This window comes from Cinclus cinclus, chromosome 2 (assembly GCF_963662255.1).
Source record: "Cinclus cinclus chromosome 2, bCinCin1.1, whole genome shotgun sequence".
Taxonomy (NCBI): domain Eukaryota; kingdom Metazoa; phylum Chordata; class Aves; order Passeriformes; family Cinclidae; genus Cinclus; species Cinclus cinclus.
This window is the reverse complement of record NC_085047.1, coordinates 104,708,284-104,721,462: the sequence shown is the minus strand read 5'-3', so window position 1 is coordinate 104,721,462 and position 13,179 is coordinate 104,708,284. Positions and strand designations below refer to the sequence as shown.

Sequence of the window (13,179 nt, the reverse complement as noted above, 5' to 3'; positions counted from 1 at the left end):
TATCAAGCAATGTAGTCATGCAACATCTGCATGGTACAGACAACAGGCAGACAGCATACACACAAGGAATGTATCAATGAGATGTGCTAGAGAGGAAATCAGTCTTAGATTGTCCTGTTTCACAAAAAAAAAAAAAAAAAAAAAAAAAGTATTTTCTTGGTATGTTCCATGACAAATTAATGGATTAAGGTTGTTTCCAACAGATTTTAGTAACATACTTACTTCAGCACTAATATCTTGAAGAATATCCCCAAGTAAATCATCCTTGGACAGGTCCACAGTTTTCTGTAAGGTAAGATTAGCCAAGTAGTACTCAGTTCATATGTGCAAACCCAATCAGGAGAACATCAGCAAATGACAAGAGGATTTCCACAAAACACATACAACATTTTCAGAAATGCTCCATACACAAGAGATTGTAATGGAAGTTTGTCTTGCTAGAAACAAGAAACTAAAACGAGCCTTTGGTTTACTCCACTCCCACTACAACTGCGAACAAGTCAGAAATATTTAAATTCAAAAATGTAAAAACTTACATCTGTGTTTTTCTTCCCAGCACTGGCCATAAACATAGACTTAATTGTGTTTGGCTTGGACACCACAGATTTTTTCACATTCTTTTTATCAATTGTAGATGTTTTGCTACTTTTTCCTACCAAAACAAAAAATTAAAAACAGTGAGTCTCACATAAGAAAGTTCAATGTTTACAGGTCCAGTTATTAGCAGGGATAGATAGCCAAGGTAGTCTACTACTTCTACCTTCACACTTCTGGCTGTAATGAAGCCTAGCCATCTTTCAGCTTTGTAGCAGCTGTCATGCACACACAAAAAAAATCAAAAAATCCTCTCACCACCCTGTCTTTCCTTCTTTCCTAGTTATGTCAGAGATGCCTTTTACATATTCCAGGAAAAGGACAGATACTTTACATGGAAGTAAACACAGGGGGAAAGGAGGGGAAAAAAAAAAAAAAACGCATCCAGGAATTTGGCAATAGCCTTGGATTCTCAACATCAGACTAAGATTCTCAGTTTGCTGCCAGATTCCATAAAAACGTTGGGAAAATTATATGATCCTAGATTCTAATAAGAACACTAATATTTTAGTAGTCAAGAGAGACCACACATCTTTTAGGCACTGGCTTTGAAAACCAAGACTCCTCCCAGATGCATTTATTCTAGAAGTGAATCCCCATTCCACACAAGACTGTGAGCAGCAGTGCCCCTGGTCATGCTGAAGCAGTTAACAGCACTGTGACCTCAATCTGTGATCCTCCATCCTCTGCATCACTGGGGCTGAACAAAATCCACAGGCACAGAATGACAGAGCTTCAAGTAATCTGTCATTTGGCCATATTTATCACACCTACTGATGACGGGAAGTTGCCCATTTTGGGTACCTTTTAAAAGACCCTGGCAGATATTCTTCAGTGGTCACATGCAAGTTACCTTTCTTATTGGAACAAAGAGCATCATCATCCAGATCTTCATCAAAGATTTCCCTTCCATCTTCTACATAACCTATCCCATCTGCAGAAAAATTGTTTAAAAATTGCAGCTGAAATTCTGTCTGCTGATATTTCTGAATTTTTTATATATTTAAACACTATTCCCCCTTTAATATACAGCAAAAACGTTACAAATGCAAGTATTAAAAACTACTGCACTGTTAGCTGTATCTTCTATTAGACTAAATATATTCTTACATGTTTAATTTGAAATTATCAATAACAGTACTTCTTTTTGTAAAATTGTAATACTGATATTTGGAAATAAAATTTCAAAAACAAGTCTTCATGGAAAAATAGTTTCATTACTATCCTAACAAACTACTATGAGAACAATGCAAAGATTAATTTCCATTAAACAACTGCCTTTCTCTTGTCTCCTAAAAAAAATGTTAAGTATGTACTAACAATAACTTACCTCGAAGCATGAGCATTATGAAGCCTAATTGAGCTATAACACTAGAACCAAAATTACTCTCCAAATTAATCTTAACTTACCATCATCAACAATCCAGTCATCATCCTGACGGTCTCTGACCATCTTGGAGTATTCATCCTCATCTATTTCATCATAAACACCCGTGAACTCCTCAACCTACAGTTAAGGTATACTGAGGATTAACAGTTTCCGTACCATCCATACTGCAGATCATCAGTTAGAATATAACAGCTCCCAAGAATGCATGCAGGGCTCCTACACTGATACACTGCTCACAGTAAGCTTCTTTCTCAGCAGTGATAAAAGACAAGTTATCAATTTTTTAAATTATTGTAGTATACTGAAAGTCAAAATCTACTGAAGCACTGGCAGAGATTTCGTTTGAAAATTACTTGCTTTATTTCTCATTTCATATTACCAAAAAAGCTTTTAAAAAAGAAAAAACCCAGCAGTGGACACTTCTGGCCTTGGCTGTACTCTCAAACACCAATATGAGCTCAATGAATAGAAAAGGAATTTCATGCACCCAAGCAGAGTGCTCAGAGAAAATTTGCCTGTTAATGATCTACGGACTTCTGGTTTCTTTACATTTATTCACCTCAATGAGCAAGTCACTTCCTGTTGGCATCACCATTGGACACTGTTACAGTATCAATGTTACACTGCCAGATTTCAGTTCTACCACTTAAATTTTGGTCTCTTTGTGGAAACGCAGCATACCAATATTAATGGAATTCAGTCATGTAAAGACCTGAAATCAAAGTTTAAAATCATCTGAGATTAAAAAAAAAGAAGTACTTCCTATCATAACATTAAGTATGCAATTTTAAATATTGGTCCTTCCCTGTGGCATAGCTCTCAACAGCAAGCAGGTTTGACTTCCAGTTAACAAAACTGGGTTAGTTTAGAATACAGAAAGAAACAAGTAAGTTATATGAGAAAGATGAAAACTACAGCTACATTCAGAAAAACATATACTACTAAAAACACAAAAACTGATCTGAAAGGTTTATTTTGTTTCCCACAATTTTACGTATCTATAAATGGTGATTAAGCTTCTCAGCTCACATGCACTTCTAATTAAGATGTGGAAATTTCACCTCATATTTTAATTTTTCCCCAGCTTTGGCTTTTTTCAGACGTTCAAGTGCTTCTTGCTGGCCTCTTCTGTTCTTCCTCTCACGTCTAGAACGTGATGCTGCAAAGCTTCCAGACTCACTCATAGCTGTAATTAATTAAAAACAAGATAAATTAGTTTAACAATGAGCTGTTGGCTTTGGTACTTAAGTATTCAGTGATGCATTAATAGGTGACTGCAATTTTGCTTAAAACCAAAACCTAATTGGCTGAAAGCACAGTCCCAGGTGGCTCTTCCAAGCCAGCTCTGGAGTGAGAGAGACTGAAGGCATGGCCTGACAGGGAGCTCATGCCAGCTCACATTCAGTGTGAAGCTACCACCTAGATTTCCAAAGCACCTCTCAAATCCCATCAGCCTTTCCCTGTAAGAACTCCCCCCACCTCCCCTTCCTTGGGAATTTCCAGATCCTTTTATTTTGCATGTCTCCATGACAACTCAGGAATACCAGACTTAAGAGAAGGCCCACACTGCTACAAAGCAGTGATGTTTTAGGCGGTTTCACAACCTTTGAGTGTAACCAGATTGAGAAAAACTAGTAATTTGTTGACAGCTGACACCCCTTTTCTGCTTCCACTTCCTTCCCTTCCAAATGCTCTCCCCTGCAAAGCGCTTTCTACTTCTCCTGACCCTTTTTCTTTCTCTTAATTTAGGGGAGGAACACTTATCTGACTACAGGGAACAAATTGAGCCAATCCAACTTCTAAAAGCAAACAAACAGCCCAGGGACAAGGCTGCGGGTTAAGTGGGAGCAGCTGAACAAGCAGAGAAGACCCAAGGCTGGCTAGAGGAGCAGGGCAGTCCCTTCCCGGTGGCAGCAGGACATCAACTTGTGACCAGAGCTGCACCCTGGAGGCGCAGCCGAGAGAAGTCTGGATTTGTATTGCTAAGGGCTGGGGTCAAAGGGGCATTTACACCGCCTGCTGCCCCATGGGGAACATCGGCAAACACGGACCGCTTTGGGCGCGTTTATCTTCTGTCAGTCCTCCGCCTTTACTGCCCGCCAGCGCCTAAGGCAACGCGCTCCCCTGGGACAAGCTAGTTTCCAGCCCCAGCCGGGACCACCCGCGCCTGCCGCTGCTCCCTAGGCTTAGAGTGTTCCCACCGCAGACGGGACCCGGGAGAGCCACCCACCGTGCGGGGCCGCACCGCTGGCGCAGGGCCGTGCGGCCCGAACCCGGCCGCCGGGCGGATCCCCCGTTCCGCGGATCCCCCGTTCCGCGGATGCCCCGTTCCGCGGATGCCCCGTTCCGCGGATGCCCGCAGAGGGTCCCGCCGAGCCTTCCATGAGGGGCGCGGGACCCTCGCGCGGCGCTGCCCGCCCGCCGCGCGCTCCCGCGCCCGGTGCGCGCGCGCTCGCCGTCGCCAGCGCCGCTGCCCGGTCGCCCCCCGCCTGACAGCGAACCGCCGGCGCACGTGAGGAACGGGGACAGGCAGGAGGAGGACAAGGACAGGAGGACAAGAGGACAAGGACAGGAGCCCAGGCCGCCCCGCCGCCCCCGGCTCTCACCGTCCCGACCCCGAGCGCCGCTCTCGGCCATGGCGCTCGCGCCAAAGGCTCCCGAAAGTGGCGCGAGATGGGAGCCCCGCGCGCCGCCGCCAGGGCCGCATCCAATCAGCGGGCGCGGGGGCGGGGCCGCTCCGGGCGCGGAGGGAGCGCGGCCCGCGGGAAGGGCCCGGCCGCGTTCCGCCCCCGCGGGGCCCGGGGCGGAGCCGCTTCCTGCGAGCGGCCTGCACTGCCGGCCGCGACTCAGGCCGGGGCTGGGCCCGCCTCCGCGCTGGGGCTGCGGCTTTACAGGCTCTGGTATGGTGGCGGGGCCCGCGGTGTCCCGCGAGTTGCGGCTGAGGGATCTGCTGCAGCCCGTACGGGTCCGGTGCCGCAGTTGGGGCAAAGCCATCTTTACAGGCCTTGTCATAAATATATCACGTATCACGTCTAAATGTCATGTATAAAATACATCCCCTGAGCTGGGAGGAGGCCGTGCTTGATGCCAGTTGGATAAAAGCTGGAGCCAGGCTGGAGCGGGAGGGTGGGGGATCACCCGCCACAACAGAGAAATGGGGATTTCCCACACGGTTGCCATCGACCTGTAATCCCTCAAGGTAGTGATCGCGACAAGACTAACGTATGTAGGAGCCACGGTCTGCTTTCTGCATATTTAAAGTAGGTATGATGATCTATCACACGTTTCAGGAACTTTAGTAAATTACTCCCTAGACTCTTTTAGAGGCAGATAGTGGCTAGCCAGCTTAGTGACAAAATTCGTTTGTATATTCAGACTGGGTTTCTGATGTCTCAAGAGGCCAAGTGTGTGGAAGGCTCTGAGAAAAGACCCACCAGACTTTTGTCCTTGCATACCCCTGACTTGGTCAGGGTGGGGAGGTAGAGTATATTCTCTTCATTTTGATGCTACAGGGATACCTTCACTCAAATGTATTAAGAGTACTTACACAACAGCCTTCAGCTGAGAAGTAAGGACTGTGTCCAGAAAATTTTATATTTCAGTTTCAAGCACAGATGGGAGAAGGTTTTAAAAGCTTCAGTTAAGACAACTGAAGCTTTACAAGTCCTCTCTTCTAACAGGGTTCAGATCTGTCTGTGTGTGGATTCAGAAACCCAGGGAAACTGATGGGGTTCATGGTGTTTCACTACAGATTAATCTCGATGTTTTGTCCAAAAACATCCGTGCTGGCTAGTCATAACTCAGAAAACCTACCACCATCTTTTGTAGAATTTAGTGGAGAATCATTTACTGCTCATGAAGATATGCAGGCACTGATTCCAGCTTCTTGCAAAGGTGGCACCACAGGGTTCTCTCCTTAGAGCTGATATGCTGTTGCAGAAACATGAACTAATATTATTTGGTCTGAATATATTGATTGTTTTCAACTGTCTGGAAGAGAAAATTTATATGGTTCTGAAAACGAAAATTATTTTCCTTCCTTCTCCACCAGGACTCCTTTGCATTGGTAAGAGAGAAATAAAAAGCCTCCCAATCCTTCAAACTTACATACCCAGGTGCTAATACAACATTATGTTATTGCTAGACCTAGTCTTAGGTGGAAGCAGAAGAGTGACCCCAGCCACCTGTGGCAATTCCCTGGTGCTGCCAGGGGCTGCGCACTCTGACAGCCGGTGCCCGCTGCCAGGGGGAATGAGACCCCTCTCAGCAGTACCTAGTTAATAGGCCAGCTTAGCTGTAGCAAACAGGCATCCTTGGAAACACTGACAGCCCCAGGAAGAATGCCCCTCTGATCTGCTGTCCTGGTTTCCACTGCGATTGCGTTCATCCTAGTAACTGGTACAGGGCTGTGTTTTGGATTCTAGAAATAATCAAGCTGATAACACACCAATGTTTTGGTTGTTGCTGGACAGTGTTTGCACTAAGTTAAGGGCTTTTCAGCTTCTCACCCCACCCTGCCAGCAAGAAGACTGCAGGGCACAAGGAGCTGGAAGGGGCACAGCCAGGACAGCTGACCCCAGTTGAAATTCCATACCATAAGATGTTGTGCCCAGTATATAAACTGGGGGCAAATTGGCCAGTGTCCATTGCTCAGGAGCTGTCTGAGCATTAGTCAGTGGGTGGTGAGCAATTGCACTGTGCATCACTTACTCTGTATATTCTAATTATTGTTGTTTTTTTCCTTTTTTTTTCTCCTATTAGACTGTTTTTGTCTCAACCCCCTATTTTACTTTGGGCTTTTTCTACCAGTTCTCTCCTACATCCAACTCGTGGGCAGGTGGGAGAGTGAATGAGTGGCTGTGTGCTGTTTAGCTGCCTGCCAGCTTAAACCAACAGCACCTACACACAGCCTCTCCTTCATAGGAGTGTGATACTGTTTGCTTTACTTCTTTTTTTAAACACGTGCATAATCACCAAGAGTGATGTGGGATTCAAAATCAGAAGTTACTCAATTTTTAAGCTACAATACAAAAACATTTATAAAATAACAATATCTCTAAATTATTCAGTTTGAATAAAAATAGAATGCCACTGCATTTTACATATACTTAGCCTTCACATGCTTTGGATTTTTTAATTGGCTGGATTTTAATGCTTTTGATTAAAATTAAACAATACTCTTTGTCAGCTGTCATGTGAACAGTGGCATGTTTGTCATTCAGGTGATGCCATGATTTGAGCCAGTACACAGTGATACAGTTAATTTCCCAAACGGAAGTTGTTGCCATAGCTCCACTGTGGGACAGCACAAATCAAACAAAAGACTTTTTCATGGATGCTAGTTCAATCCTGACATTCATCTCTGGCCATAACAAGAATGCATCTGTTTCCCACAGCACAGCATAACAAGAATATTTAAATGCTGGGGGGCGGGGGAGGGGGGGGAGAATAAAACGAATAAAAGGTGGGGAGAGTAAGGGATGTGCTTTGCTTTCGGAAAGAAAAATAACCCAGCAAGATTTGGGACTTCCTCTGCTAAAGGCTTTATCACAGCACGTAACTTTGAGCTGATCTTTAACCTCCCTTTGGACAACCATACAAAAACAACTTGGACAACTAACAAGAACAACCTTTGCTCTTCGCTCTTGTCTTTTAAGATCAAGAAGCGGGAATTCTGGTGGTTCAGTGCCAACAGGATTCCCTCAAGGCAAGTGTGATAGCTGCAAAGAGAAGTGCAAGACAAGCATAGTAACGAAGATGGTAGGCAGCAAAAAACACAGTACAGAAGAAGAAGCTCAGGAAAGTCCCAGATTTCAACAAAAGGTGATAAAGATGTATTTTTTGTTTTGTTTTCTCAGAGCTGTGATTTAAATATATAAGTTATTAATAGTAAATACTGTAAACTCATTGCAAGCCTTCCAAGATAATATAAATAGTAGTTTACATTAGCATAGGAAAGTACAAATGGAGTATAGTACCAAAACTAAATTAAATGGAACAAAAATATTACTGTATTGAGGATTATTGTTTTTTTCCTTTTAATGACTAGAGTGTGCTTGATCTGCTGTAAAAACAGTAGGACAAAAAGTTAAAACTCTCAGACTCAGAGAGTTACACATTAAGCTTATGGTAGATAATGCTTTTGATGTTGGAAAAATACCTGTTAAAACTAAGAGGGGTGATATAAAAACAATGCCAGTAAATCATGAATGACAGCAAGATTGAAAATTCACCTGTACTGCCTACTTCAAAATGCTTAAAATTATTATATTGCTGTTTAGTACAGACTCTCTTTCTGAAAAATTGTGTGTATGTGCATGCTGCTCAAGATATGAGTGTATATGTTCTATGTGTATGTTTCCTACAAATATGGAGTATTTCATTATCTTACTTTTAATCCTTGCATTGCTCTTGTAATGCACATTATCACTAAATTAACTTCAAGTTTTTCCTTCTAATTGCGTCCAGCTCTGACCACTTCTGCAGTTGCTTACTAAACTGTGCTATGCATGTGACATTTCAACAAGAATTATTTAACTGTTTGGGGGACTAAACTTCTAAAGAAGCACAGATTTCATAAACTAAAATTAAAAAAGAATCTCAAATTATTAGTTTACAAGACATCTTTGCTTTCAAAACTATTTACATATAGCTAATTGACAGAAGTATGAAAAAATAGATGCTTCTCATTATCAATAATGATAATGCAGACATTTATGTTAAAAGGGTAAATTCCTTGCTTAACAGGCCTCTAAATGCCTTTTTTTCACTGCACAGCTCTTTTTTGATTTCCTACCTGAGTTACAGGATGAAGAGAATAAAGTTGGTATTAGGATTTTAAGGCTCTCATATAAAAACGTGAAATAGAAAAAAGAACACATACTAATTTCCATTACAACAGAAAAAGTCTATGGAATGAACATTCAGAGACACTTTTTTTTCTTTTTTTAAACAAACACAGTTCAATTCTGATTGCAGTTAAAGTACAGCAAATCCTAGTAACTGGACCAGAATTGGTGGAATTTTGCTAACTGGAACAGAGAGCAGAATCTCATCACCTGCTTGCCTAATACAATATTCCTATTCAAGCCTACAAGAAATGTACAAAATATTATAATGTACATTAAATAGGGAAGACAAGTGAGAGCAAACTCACAGAAAATGAGCCCTCAGTTAATTATAATGTCTAAGAATTAAGTCTGATGCCAGTGGTATTCAAGAGCATACCGTTATTGCCGCACCATGAAAGTCTCTGTTTTAACTACTTTCAGCACTCTCTCTTTACAACTGCACAAAAACGAGCAATTAATGTATAAGCATAACATTATTGCAGAGAGGCTGTTACATTTCAAGACCTGGCTGAAGATCAAATGTGCTTCGACGGGTGAATATCTCAGCATTCATTATTTCACATCCCTTTGGCAGAAAGGAGGACAGCATCATGAGATGCTGCAAAGTCTTGTTGTAATTTTGACAACTCTGGTGCTGGACTGGTGCAAGGGAAGGCTGTGCTTCCATTGTGGGGAAGCTACAAGGGCCAGGTGCTCCCTGCTGCAGGGGAGCCTGGCAGGAATATGGGGCCTTTTTCCCCCAGCCTGAGGAGGGTGAGCAGGGCAGCCTGGAGATGGAGTTAGGGTTAGCCAGGACAAGTCCACGGTGATGAGACTGGTCTCGGAACAAACCAGAAACATGACTCAGGGTCAGGTCTGGTGATGGTAACCTGGGTCAGATGCAGCCCAGTGATCACCAGGCAAGTTGTAGAATGATCTGGCTTTGAAAGAACCTTAAAGGTGATCTACTTCCAGCCCTTGTGTCACAGGCAGGAACACCTTCCACTAGAGCAGATTGCTCAAAACCCAATTCAGTCTGGCCTTAAACACTTCCCCTGGGGATTTACTAGGTCCAGGAAGGCAGGTTCCAGGCTAGGGAGCCAGGGGCATGGCTGTGGCTGAGCTGGATGGAGACCAGCACTCCTACAACTCGGCTCCAGCAAGGACCAACAGCACAGGCCAGAACTCAGAACCCACAGACAGAGGGCAGGGGACCCAGGGGAGGCTTGGTCAGGACTGCCAGTGCCCTCACAGCCTTGACAGCAACTCCCATTCCCCACAAACAAGGTGTGTCCTCACACCTGAGAACTCAGAATGGGGGGGAGAGCAATTTAGTTGGTGCCATGTTGTCAGTGGATAACTTTATGGACACTCAACCGAGGCAGGGACAATGGCCTGGAAAGGAGCCACAGCAGATGAACTAGAGGGTGGCAGAAACCCTATAGAGCAGCCCCAAGGGGCTGCCAGGTGGGTTCTGAGAGGAGGCTCACTCAGGAACTGGGGCTGGACAGGGGGCCAGTACAATGAGGACACCAAAGCCAGTCAGATGGATAGCACAGGAGGAATTGCAGAAGATCCCACACAGCCATGGGCCAGGCCCCACTGTGCTCAGCTCAGGACTTAGGAAGGCCTGATATAGCTGTCAGGGTGTAGCAAGGGGCAGCTGCTCCATGAGGACAAGGAGACAATGACATGATAAGGCTGGTTGGGGTAAGGGACTTGACACCCAGGGCTTTGTCCCACAGACCCAGGCAGGGTGAGCTGTCAGGCCGAGATGAGAGTCCAGATTATCATAAGAGATTTTGGACTTGCCTCATCACCACAGGCAAGGTAGAAACACAGGTCAGGACTGGTGGTGGTTTCTTCCTTGTGTGTCGCTGTTCCAGTGGCATTTGATCTTGCTTTCCAACACTAGCAAGTCACAAATTTTTAATCCCTTTCAAGTCCAGCCTTTGATTCATCCTGTGGACACTAGCAGGAAAGTAACTGCAAACCTGAGAGAAAAACTTTCCAGTTAAGTTTGGTACTTGATCTACCTTACTTTAGGCAAAATGGAAGAAGCTATTACAGGAAGAGTCATTCAGATAATAAGTAGTAAAAGCCATACTAGCTCCCAGATAGTCATTTTACAGCACGTAAAGTAGGTAGTTTGCTTTAAATAAAGTGTGTGTGTTTACCCAGATTATTGAACTCCAGTTTCACTCTTATTAAGTTTTTTGGTAAACAAATTATTAATGTGAACCCCTAACAATCACTCAAATGCAGTTTGCAGTATGATTTCTTATGTTTCACTTGGCAGGTTTGCATTTGGAATAGTATGGCAAAAAAGCTGTGAAGGCACTTGCCTGAAACATTGACAAATGGAAAGATAAAGCTTGACAGGAACAGTGGAGAGAAAAATAATATTGGAGACTTGTAATCCTGAAAAAGATGGTGTGACAGAATACTGATGATCAGTTCAAGAAGTTTGAAATTGAACTGGTGGAAAAGGAAGGCACCAGAGAGATTGAAAATGGATAGAAGTCAGTGCAATACAAATATGTTTAAGAAAGGTAGTCTTAGGTTTGTGTGGATTTAAGGAGATTGGAGTGCTTATCTGGAAAGCCAGAAGAAGAGAAAAAGGGATAGAAGGGATAACGACACAATTTAAATGTAAATAGTAAAGAGATTTTTCTTAAATTATATTTATCTGTAACAATAAGGAGAAAAGAGAATATGAATAATTCAGACCAAGTTTATACTTAGATGTATGGAGTTCTGTAGCATTTGGCATTGTATTTTTTGGCTGCAGTAAAGTTGCAGCTGTAGTCCTGTGCTTGCACCACTCTGTAACAAATCTCCCGAGAACCCAAAATAGAGCAGGGAGGATAATGGAAAGATTATAACATGTGACCTATGAGAAATTATTGCAGCTGGGACAGTTTAGTCTAAAAAAGTCAAGAGATATGTAACAAAAGTACCAACCTGCCTGCTGAATGTCAGCTTTCTACTCCAACTCCTCAAAGTATTGTTTCAAAATCCCACTGTACCAAATACCATGTTTTTACTTTTCATAATTTATGGACTGTGATTGCATATAGAAAAACTTTGTGGATTTAACCTGCATACATTTTGTAAGACTTTCATAAATAGTAAAATATTTTTTATTTATTCTGACATAAACAGGATAGTTTCTAAGCATTGTGCATTCCTCTGGAATGATGAACTGCTCTTAAAAATTAATTAAAGCTACAGTATCTGCAAGCATTACATGGAAGCAGCAAAGTGATTGGTGTTGGAGGCAATGAAAACCTATAGGGTGTAGTTCAATTCATGCCTTTCATTCTCTACCTTTTTCTCCCACCTACACAGGAGGGAAAAAAATATCAACCATTGTGAGGTTTTAATCTCAGTCTAAAAATATATTATTTTACTAATTGATCATCTCAGCAATGAAGTATCTTTTTCTGCTGTTTTTGACTATTAATTCTAGCATGTCTAGAATTAACATGACATTGATAGATAGAGAGACACATAAATACAGGGATTCATGCATACATATATACATATGTAGAAACACAGTATTTCAATAAATGTGCTCCAGGCATAAACCATTCCTTCATCTTACCAAGTCTTGCAGTGGACCTTATAAACTCTTGCAGTTAAAACCTTCAATATGCAAAATATATCCACTGAAACAAAACTTATTAAAGCTCATCAGTTAATAATTCAGTAATTTTCTCTATGTTTCTTGTAGATGCTTGGCTTTGACATCAAACACTATTTAACCACAAGAGTTTTGTTCACAGTTTCCTGATGACTTTTGAACAGAAATTATGTGAGGGTCTGCTTGTCTTCATTTTGACTCAGTTATAGGTCAGAAGACTTTTGCAGCCTCTCTCAAAGACCACTTTAAATGCAACTTCTACTGTGCTAACTGGTGCTTGAGATCCATGAAGCTCAGAGAGGGATATTTTCGGTTTGAGAAATGAGAGGATTTAAATGTAACATCTAAACATATTTTTTTTAATCTTTTATAATTACTTGTTGCAGTTTGAGAACTGAAGTTCTGTATAACAAAAACCCCAAACTAGTATGAATCAGTGTGCTAGTTTTACCCTGGGGGCAGGGCACACTAGGAAGTTTTTCTCCATGAGAGCTTCCTCTGTGGATTGATGGGACCAATTTCAGGCTGGGTTAGTTGTTGACAGCCTGAGAAACCAATTGGAAAAGTCGGTTCGCTCCGTGAATGGCATTTGAAGCAAGTAAACGCCGGGAAAGCTCTCCGGCATCTCCGGGCTCTCCCAAGGTAACACCGACCTGGCCCGGGTCCCTTCCAGTGCGGCCCGGGCCGGGCGGGAGCGGCTCCGGAGGCTGCTGGGCCCC

The 13,179-nt window shown here is 42.9% G+C and overlaps 1 protein-coding gene across 2 annotated transcripts in view; it reads right to left on the bottom strand.

The window, feature by feature from the left end:
• The window catches only part of POLA1 (DNA polymerase alpha 1, catalytic subunit), a 184,703-nt gene extending 180,082 nt beyond the window's left edge, over positions 1 to 4,621 (bottom strand). Inside the window, exons 1-6 of one of the 2 annotated variants that reach the window (XM_062488096.1) lie at positions 4,591 to 4,621; positions 3,046 to 3,170; positions 2,005 to 2,101; positions 1,448 to 1,528; positions 537 to 652; positions 223 to 285 (exon numbers count right to left, since the gene is read on the bottom strand). In XM_062488096.1, the coding sequence (XP_062344080.1) occupies positions 223 to 285; positions 537 to 652; positions 1,448 to 1,528; positions 2,005 to 2,101; positions 3,046 to 3,170; positions 4,591 to 4,621 (513 nt within the window). Of the gene's footprint in view, positions 1 to 222; positions 286 to 536; positions 653 to 1,447; positions 1,529 to 2,004; positions 2,102 to 3,045; positions 3,171 to 4,590 lie in introns of those variants that run through there. The other variant, XM_062488097.1, reaches the window with a different exon arrangement.
• Between the last annotated feature and the right edge of the window lie 8,558 nt (positions 4,622 to 13,179).